Here is a 9696-nt window from a genome sequence, read left to right as displayed (position 1 = left end):
GCTGTGGCCTTATTCCAGTTTTCCTGCTTCCCTGTTAGGGAAACTCCAGTGCTGTGTTATGAAACAGGCTAGTGAAACTTGAACCTCATACCTGTTACACAGTTTGGACAGAAAAGGGAACCTCCTCCATTATACTTCAGATCTGTGTTGGTTGTAGCACTTTGAATAGAGACAGGAGATACCTGTTTGTCACTTAAGACAACAAGGGAATGAAACTGCTCTCCACTTTCTCACTGTTAGGCTAATTCATTAAAGAACTCTTGAAGGCCCAAGAACAGGCTGTCCCATTGTGCCAGAAGATGAGCCAAAGAGGGAGACAGCTGGACTGGATGGGCAAGGAGATTCTAAAGGAATTAAGGGGGGATAAAGAGGGTGTATCACCTTTGGAAATAGGGGAAGGTATCCAGGAAGAGTTCAAGGATGTTGTTAGGTCTTGTAGGAAAAAAAAACAGAGGCAAAAGCCCATTTAGAACTTAGGCTGGTTGCCTGAGACAGGAGACCAACCCCCAGCTGGCTACAGCCTCCCTTCAGGTAGTTGTAGACTACCAGCAATGACATCACCCTTGAGCCTCCTCTTCTCCAGGCTAAACAACCCCAGCTCCCTCAGCCTCTCCTCATAGGGCTGTGGTTTAGGCCCCTCACCAGCTTCGTTGCCCTCCTCTGGACACATTCCAGTACCTCAACATCTCTCTTGAACTGAGGAGCCCAGAACTGGCTCTCCAGCCACTCTGTCCCCAGCCTGTAGCACTGCTTGGGGTTGTTGTGGCCAAAGTGTAGAACCCTGCACTTAGCCTTGTTAAATCCCATCCCATTGGCCTCCACCCACCCATCCAGCCTGTTAAGGTCCCTCTGCAGGGCTCTCCTACCCTCCAACAGATCGACACTTGCTCCTGACTTGCTATCATCTGCAAACTTACTGATGATGGACTCAAACTCCTGGTCCAGGCCATGAATAAAGATACTGAACTAGAGTTGCAATACTCACTTTATTTATGTTCTGAAGAAACAGGTGAAAAATCACAAATCTAGCCCCTGTGACCTCAAACAGCAGCAGTTTATATATGTAACACAAGTAATACAGAAATTACATGATTGGTTACATGATTTTGTAACACATATATCTTTGTACACATGCTCCATCAATTACCTAATTTAATATATTTACCACCTAATTCATTACACTAAGGTGGTCCCACATTTACATGTAAGTCGCCGTCCCTGGGGCTGTTCAAGGCAAGGTTGGACGTGGCACTTGGTGCCATGGTCTAGCCTTGAGCTCTGTGGTAAAGGGTTGGACTTGATGATCTGTGAGGTCTCTTCCAACCCTGATGATACTGTGATACTGTTTAGCATTAGATCCCTGCAGATTATGTAGGAGATACTTTCATGTTTTGACCTTTGTCCAAATCTGCCTTTATGTAAAGAAGCCAGAACAAGGTATTGGCTACAAAGGCTGGCAGAGTTGTACTGTCTTTAGATGCTGCTCTTAATTCCTATGTCTTTTTTTCTGATTATTTTAACCTTTGTGCTTTAGTCTTAGGGGCATTCCATTGTCATCCTGCTTTCAGACAGGTTTATTATAGGCTCGTTCAGCCTCCTATTTTTTAACTCCAATCTTCTGACATCAATGCCACACTAAATCCCAGCCCTAAATTCTCAGCTGTGCAGTATCACAGTATCATGAGGGTTGGAAGAGACCTCACAGATCATCAAGTCCAACCCTTTACCACAGAGCTCGAGGCTAGACCATGGCACCAAGTGCCACGTCCAACCTTGCCTTGAAGTGCCCCAGGGACGGCGACTCCACCACCTCCCCGGGCAGCCCATTCCAGTGTCCAATGACTCTCTCAGTGAAGAACTTTCGGTAGAGGAGCAGAATGAGTTTGGTGCACACAAATGCAGCAGTGAGGGAGCTCTACCTCCCAACGAGGAAGCACACACCCGGGCTCGCTCTGCATCCTCGCCGGCACAGGGCGAGTTGGCCACAGCTCTGCAGGTACATGAGCAGACACCAGCGTTTCTGCGCTGGAATGCCGGACGCACCCTGCCCCTGCCTGCTCGTTTTTCGGCTCGGTTTGTTTTTCCTCTCTTAGTGCAGCCGGAAAAAGGAAGCTTTCGGCAGGGTGTTTGTCCCTCGCCTCCCCTTCCGCAGCTCGCTCCGCCCCGGTCGCTGTGGAGCGGAGCTGCAGGGCAGGTGAGAGATGGGTCTCAGACGGGCGAGTTTCGTCTCCTGGCCTCGGTTTAGCGCTTTAGCTTTACACAGGCCTTGCTCGTGGAAAAGCCCCTCACATCAAAGTGCTATTTTTTTGTTTTCCCCTAAAGAAGAGGTACCGACCCTCACCCCAATTTCTCTTCTAGGGTTCAGCATGGCAGTGGACTGGCTCGGCTTTGGCTACGCTGCCTTGGTGGCATCAGGAGGGATTATTGGCTACGCAAAAGCAGGTACAGGGCGGGAAGATGCTTGCATCTTCCTCCTTCTCCCCCGTACCCCTACCCCAATAACTGTGCGAGCTGGGCAGCTTTCTACCAACGCTTCGTATCTCAAAGTTCACACATACACGAAGTTTATCTGTTTGTGCCATGTGCTGATAACTTGCTGCTGCTGGGGTGTGGTGCTTTTTGGGTTGAGTTGGTGCTTTGGGCTGATAAACCCACGATTGCTTTCTGGTGGATGCCGGTACCCTGTCTCTGTGCTGTGCTGTTTGGACGAACTGAGATAAGTTCGCTTGAGAAAGGTTTTTCCCCCACTATTTTAAATGCATGTATTCTGTACATGTTCTGTACCTTTAAATGATACCATTCACAGGTGTGGTAGTTGGTTTTTTTTCTTAGAGATTTATTCTTGTTTTGACAGTTCTGGAAGCTGCAGGGGGTTTTCAGAAGGATCCTTGCTTTCAATAGAGCTGAACAATGCAAATCAGCCCTTAAACTTGTTCCTTTTCTGGACCTTGCATCATGAGTTTGTCTTCTGACCTACTACTTTTATTTCCTGACCTTCCTCTGAGTTTGTCCTCCTCCGGGCAGAGCTGTGGGCTAATCCCTGCTGCAATACTGTCGCTTTCAATTGTGAAAATCCCTAAACCACCTTAGTGTTTGTAATGTGAAGGTGCCTGTCAGTAAGACTTACCAGTGTGTGCCTGTTCCAGTCTTCTTTATAGTGGCTTGATTTAACCTTTGGGCTGTGAGTGGAGTTTAGGGCAGGAGGGACAAGTCCTGTGAGGAGTGGCTGAGGGAACTGGGGCGTATTTGGTCTACAAAAAAGGAGAGGAAGCCAAGGGGAGACCTTACTGCTCTCTACAACTACCTGAAAGGAGGTTGTAAAGAGGTAGGCACTGGTCTCTTCTCACAAGTTACTAATGACAGAATGAAAGGGAATGGCCTCCAGCTGCAGCAGGCAAATTTTAGACTGGATATTAGGAAAGACTTTTCATTAAAAGGCACTGGAACAGGTTGCCCAAGGAGGTGGTTGAATTGCCATCCCTGGGCGTGTTTAAAAGCCGTGTGGATCTGGTGCTTGAGGACAGGCTTGATGGAGTGGGTGAAATGGCTGCATCTCAAAGGCCCTTTCTGGCCTGGATGATTCTATGACAGTACTGAGAAGTTATGTAATTAATTGCATCTGTATCTCTGTGAGGCCATTCTGAAATGGTAGGTGTCATTTGTCTTTCTTACCCTCTGCTCCCAGATGGGATATGCTCATGCTTGAGGCAAAGGAACCAGGTCATCAGATTTTTGAAGTGGGAGCAGGAACTTTTAGGGTGACTTTCAGGGAGAAAAAAAAAAGAGCTGTCATATCACTACTAATAACGTGGAGAAAGCAAAAGAAAATGGAATCTTTTACATCCAAGTCACTTGCCCACACAGTGGTGCCCTGGAAGGAATATGAGGACAAGGCAAGAAAAGTGTGTGATTGATTGATTCATCGGTTAGTTGATTTGGTTTCTCACTTAATGAGTTTTATGGATTTCAGTGTTTTGAGACTCAGGAGTATTGTGAGCCACAAGTGGTGTGGTTGTCTTAGTAAGTGTATGTGTAATAGCTGCATAAACAATGCCTTAAAGTACACTTAAGGCTGTGATGGCTAATTCTTGTCTCCCAGACTTGTGGAAGGAATTGTAGCTTCCACATGTTGGTTGCTAAACTGTATTCTGTGTAGAGCAGCCACTTTCTAGTGTTCACCTTTTTCTTATACAATTACAAGAATATCTGATGCTTTCTACCCATTTTTCTCGTGCTTTTTATATCAAGAAGAGGATCTGAAGCAGTGTTACATTTGATTGCCTTGTTGATGACTGGAAGATTATTACTTTCTGGTAGCAACATGCAATCCTCCTGTAACTGAGAGGAGGTCTTTATCAGCTTACTTTAGCAATCTCAGGTAATGTTTAAGTACTGAGGAGAGTTGTGCCTTAGAATAATGCAGATATACAGTATGTGGTATGGTGTGATAATGCTGTCAGAGTAAAGGTATGATCTGACCTCTGCCTATGGTTAGGATAACTGTCAAAGTTCATGGATCCAGCTAAATGCTTACATATTGGCCTTTCACATGCTGTTAAGATTTGGCTTTTGATGCATGACGAACTTACATGTACATTAACTGTAGTTTGCAGGTAGCTTGAGTAGCTCTGTTGCCTTAAAAAATAATAGCTATTACCTAATTTTCTCTTTGTACAGTGCCAGCAACTTAAAATGGGGATCATTTGAGGAATTTGCACAATACCTCTACATAGCACTAATAGAAATCCCGTGAGTACGTGAAGTCTTACAAACAGTGCCATGTGTATCAACACTTCTTTAGGTAGTGGCACTCAAGTTATTTTTTCAAGTCAGTATCAAAAAAAGATTGACTTCTCACGTAAGAACTTCATGTCAGATGAAGAATTGTAGACCTCTCTAGTTCTCCCTGTGTCCAGGAGTTTGTATCCGCAGGCTTTCCCTTGAACTCTTTACAAGCTGCTTTTGGAATACAAACTTGTATAAGGGAAATAAAGGGAAAGCAAACTAGATGTTAGGAATGGGTTTGTGACAGTGGTCAGACACTGTAACAGGCTGCCCAGGGAGATTGTGGATGCTTCCTCCTGGAGGTGTTCAAGGTCAGGTTGGATGAGGTCTTGAGCAACCTGTTCTAGTGGGAGGTGTCCCTGCCTATGGCCGGGGGTTGGAACTAGATGATCTTTGAGGTCCCTTCTAACCTAAACCATTCTGTGATTCTAAGGTGACTTGAAAAATGGGCTATAAAAAGTGACCACCCTCAATAGCATTAAGCCATGGATTCTCCACTAGCCTTGTTGAGGGTATTCAACACTCACAGGGGTCATGCCACTTCATTGCTTGATGTTTTCTATAAATCACCAATTTGAACGTGGTATTCTTTATCTCCTGGTAGTTTGGGATTATCATTTATACTTTCTCCAAAGTTTAGATGAGTCCTGGAAGCCTTCTTCCAAAGTCTGCGGTTATTTTTGGATCAGATATCAGGTGTACCTAAGAGATAGGACCTCTTTTATTCAGTCTTGCTCTCTTCTTTGGCAGCTCTCCGTCTGAATTCACTCCTACCCAGTTCAGCCAATGTGTCTTTTTTCCAATCCTAAACCTTTACAGTTTAATCCATCTACTTTACAACTCCTCAGGAAAATTCTGATACTACTGTGTTTAAGTAACTTGTTTCCATTTCCACAAATGCCAATTTTGTTTTTCTTGTTGTTCTTTCCATTAAAAATACATTAATGCCTTTGCTGTTAAAGAATTAAATACTAAAACTATTTGTATCTTATGCAAGAGTATTTAAATGGGTGTCTCATGCAGTTCAGCATGGTCTTAATATCTTAAAAGAACCCTCTCTAATCTACTTTATAGCAATGAATGCCTTTTGTTTTTAATTGTTGTTGGTGTTTTACAAAGCAGGTAAGCTGATGAGCAGATTTGTTTCTGAGTTTATAATAAATGCATTCTCTTTTATCTATTCAGGTAGTGTCCCGTCACTAGCTGCTGGCCTTCTCTTTGGGAGTTTGGCTGGACTGGGTGCCTATCAGCTCTCACAGAATCCAAACAATGTGTGGATTTCTCTGAGTAAGTAACTTAAAACATTACTTAGAAGAGATTATGTTTAGCCCGAAATAACTGCATACTTGAGTGCCTAGAAGTCTTTGCAGAAGAGTTAGACTGGTGGTGTTGTATATTTAGTTTCCATCCAATCTTTGAATTTGTGTTTTAGTGAAAAATCTCCTTGTGGTGGGTTAGGAACTTTCCCCCTCTCACCCACTATTGAAATTTATCAAACTAGCTCAGAGGGCTTGGAAATAAGATGAAGCTATATTTATAGCAAAGCAAAATTTACAAGCATATATGCACAATATATATACAAGTATTTACAATTATATACAAATTAGAAATAATAAAGAAATCCAAACTCCCTCCTAGACAAAGAAAACTGCCCAGAAGGGGCTCAAAGCTCCCCCCCTCTTTCTCCCTCTGTTTTCCCAGACAGGCAAACAGAAAGAACCAGCAAAGCTTATGTTATTTGTTAGTGGAGAGATTAGAGTGGAGGAGAAGCAAACAGGAGCAGCATCGCAGACCCAAGTGGGACAAATTGTTGGCATTTTGGCTTTTTATCCCTCTCAGCAAACCAATGAATGATAGAGACTTCATCATTATTTTCTTTTCACAGTGTTCTTATTTCTGTCATTCAAATATTCCTATTAGCCTCAAACCAGCACACTCCCTTAGTGGCGAAACACCAGTGTACTCTTCCTCTTTTTGGCTGGATCCTACTTCAGCATCTTGCAGGAGGCTGGAGTGTTTCAGGAAGTGATCCCTCTGCAGACTGCCCATTTCTCTAAGCAGGTTATTTTATGATTGCTGTAAATGGCAAAGAGATTGTCATATTTTTATATATGACAAATAGGTGGAATTAAAGCATCACACGTCTGGGATGACGTCACAGAGAAGCCTGCAAACTACAGCAGTTCCTTCTTCCTTTTCAGAACTGGAGCTTCCCTTCTCGTCCAAGTGTAAGAATCAAGCTGTGGAGAGTCATTGCTTAGTCAGTGCTTTAAGAGCTGCCACTGCCTATAGCATTTGTCCACTGAAGCAGTGGCATAGCATCTAGGTCTTTGATAAACAAAAGTCAGAAGTGAAAGGGGAAGGCTCAGCAATTCTCTCCACTTCATCATTGTCTACGACACACTCCAATTCCACATCTACTCTGTGTGTTCAAGCCTAAGTAGGTGGAATAAAACACAAATACAGCAAGTGTAACAAGACTGAGACAAAGTATTTCCCCAAATACAAGAAAGAGATAAATTTCTGTGATTCAGTAACTTATGGAGTCTTTTCTTCATCCCTTGCATGCTTTGAAGTTTTTGGAGAAGGTGGGTTCTGCTTTCTTAGACAAAACTACTGTCCTGAGTCAGAACAGAACTCATTTTGTTAGGTGATTTTACTTTCCAGCTCAGTCTCTTCTAAATAACCACACTTTCTACAGCTAATGGCATGTTTTTTGCACAGTTCCCTTTTGAAATCTTTTGCAAATATATTTTAGTTAATTCTTAGAACATTAGTACAAGTTAGACATGAAAATGCTCTATTCCTTTTATGAGAAGTCAGGGAATTCTGTGCACAGGTTTAGTGATCTGCCTGCACACAGAGACAGTGAGTTCTGGAACAGTGCAGCAGAGATTATTTCCAGTCTCCCAAGAACCATGTTTTGACAAAGATATTTGAGGAGTGTGTGCAGAAGCATATGGAGTGCACTGTCTTCTAGAATTTGATTTTGAATATTTACACTGCACATACTGAGGTATTCCAAGATTTACACAACTGATTGCTTCTCTTTGTCCATTACATAAAATAACCATGTTTCACATGATGCTACTATTACTACTTTTCTCTGTTGTGTTAGTTTTGAATCATAGAGTCAGGGTATCTCTGCTAACTGGATTTTATAATCTCTCATTCCAGTTACATCTGGAACACTGACTGCCATCATGGGAACCAGATTTTACAACTCTGGAAAATTCATGCCTGCAGGGCTAATTGCTGGTGTCAGGTACTACACAATATGCTTATTTTTTTAACCTCCTATGTGTAATTTCTTATTTGCTTAAACCAAGATGGAGTGAATAATTCTGTGCATCTTTTTTTGTTTTCATGCACCAGTTACATGCAAAGTAGTTGCAAATGATTTGGCAAGTTCTTATTATTGTTTAATTTTGTCTTTTTCCTCCTTATATAGTTTGCTAATGGTCGGGAGATTAGCACTGAAGATGGTGGAAAAGCCTCACGATAAGTAACTTTGCAGCTTAATATCTGGATGAGAAAACCTGGTAGCAAAGTTGCAAGAATGCAGAAGCAAGATGATGGAATAATTTTCTTTATCAAGACTTTTTTTTTTCTTTATATAAGGGAGAGTAAAATAATGGTATAGTTGACACACAAGGTGCCATTTGTTTCAGTGATCTGGTAGAGGTTTTATCATGGAGTGGAGAAATTGGTCCTGGGATTGAATTTTTTTTTTAAATCCAGCTATACTTCAGCATATGAAAATAAACCCAAGTAATGTGCAGTGCAGTTGCTCCTCTGCTACTGACCAAGGCCCAGCCTGTTCCCAGATACTAATTCCAGAAGAGAAACCCTCAAAATCACATTCTTGGAAGAAAGTGAGCTCCATCTTTCTGGTGTTGTGGAAAGTAAGTTTCCTGTACAAAGACCCTTCCAAAAACCACGATTGTGATCCCGGGGTAAAATACAAAATATTGCAGGCAGAGGGAAGAAGAGAAGACTGGGTTAGGGCTAAGCTGCTGGTGCAAGCAGCAAACACATGGCTGACACATGGTGATCCCCAATCTAAATGAGCTGCGAATGGGGTGCTCCTCCAGTGGAGAGTCAGCATGGAAAGGTGTGGCTTCTAAATCATCCCCCCCTTAAATACATTCTTTTGAAAATTAAACTGGACAATAGGCACTAGCATCATTGTTTTGGCCAATGAATTCAAAGCTTTGTGCCTCGTGTGGCACAGGCACCTTGAGGGGCAACACAAGACACCTGGCTTGGTGTTGCTAAGATCCTAGCCCTCAGGGCACAGCTGTGCTGGGGCCAAACCCTCCATTGTTTGACTGCTCACCCACTCCTGGACGCTGAAAGACAGGAGGAGGAGAGCACTAGCCAAAACCAGTCTGGCAGTATTTCTGCCCTGCCAGGACACCTGCCTAACCCTCACATGCTGAACCTAACATTGTAAAATACAGAATATTCCATTGGCCAGTTTGGATCCTTTGTCTCCTTGTCTACCTGCACACATGGGAAATTGGGATGGCCTTGGTATGCTATCAACAACTAAGACTATCAGTTTATTACCAGCATTCTTCTCATACCAAATCCCATACTGAATTCAAACCACAGCATTATTCTGGCAACTAAGAAGGAAACAGTTCTACCCCAGCAGAACCAGGAAAACCTCTTATTAAGAAAGTATCCACAAAGAGGTACCAGCAGCTCAATATCATATATATATATATATATGATATATATATCATATATAAAATCAGTGTATACTATACAATTCATACTGAGTGTTACACCTCTTGCACTCCAAGTTCATATACTGTGTCTGTATAACACCACACATCTTTTTATTGTGAAATTATGCTAAAATGTTGTTTTTCTTCAAGTAAAATCTGTCACCTTAATTTGGCA

At 42.7% G+C, this 9696-nt stretch overlaps 1 protein-coding gene across 2 annotated transcripts; it reads left to right on the top strand.

The window, feature by feature from the left end:
• Positions 1-1875: 1875 nt before the first annotated feature.
• Positions 1876-9689, top strand: LOC135184826 (transmembrane protein 14C-like). Of its 2 annotated transcripts, XM_064160960.1 has the most exons (6): positions 1876-1996; positions 2094-2194; positions 2359-2442; positions 5971-6072; positions 7963-8050; positions 8237-9689. In XM_064160960.1, exons 1-6 carry the CDS (start codon positions 1878-1880, stop codon positions 8292-8294), a joined length of 552 nt encoding a protein of 183 aa, XP_064017030.1. In that variant the 5' UTR covers positions 1876-1877; the 3' UTR covers positions 8295-9689. The 2 variants fall into 2 exon arrangements, with proteins under 2 accessions (XP_064017030.1, XP_064017031.1); XM_064160961.1 differs by lacking the exon at positions 2094-2194 and having other exon boundaries at positions 1937-1996.
• The last annotated feature ends 7 nt before the right edge of the window (positions 9690-9696 follow it).

Source organism: Pogoniulus pusillus, chromosome 21 (genome assembly GCF_015220805.1).
Source record: "Pogoniulus pusillus isolate bPogPus1 chromosome 21, bPogPus1.pri, whole genome shotgun sequence".
Lineage (NCBI taxonomy): Eukaryota > Metazoa > Chordata > Aves > Piciformes > Lybiidae > Pogoniulus > Pogoniulus pusillus.
Note: the sequence above shows the minus strand (reverse complement) of the source record. Positions and strands in the feature narration are given on the sequence as shown.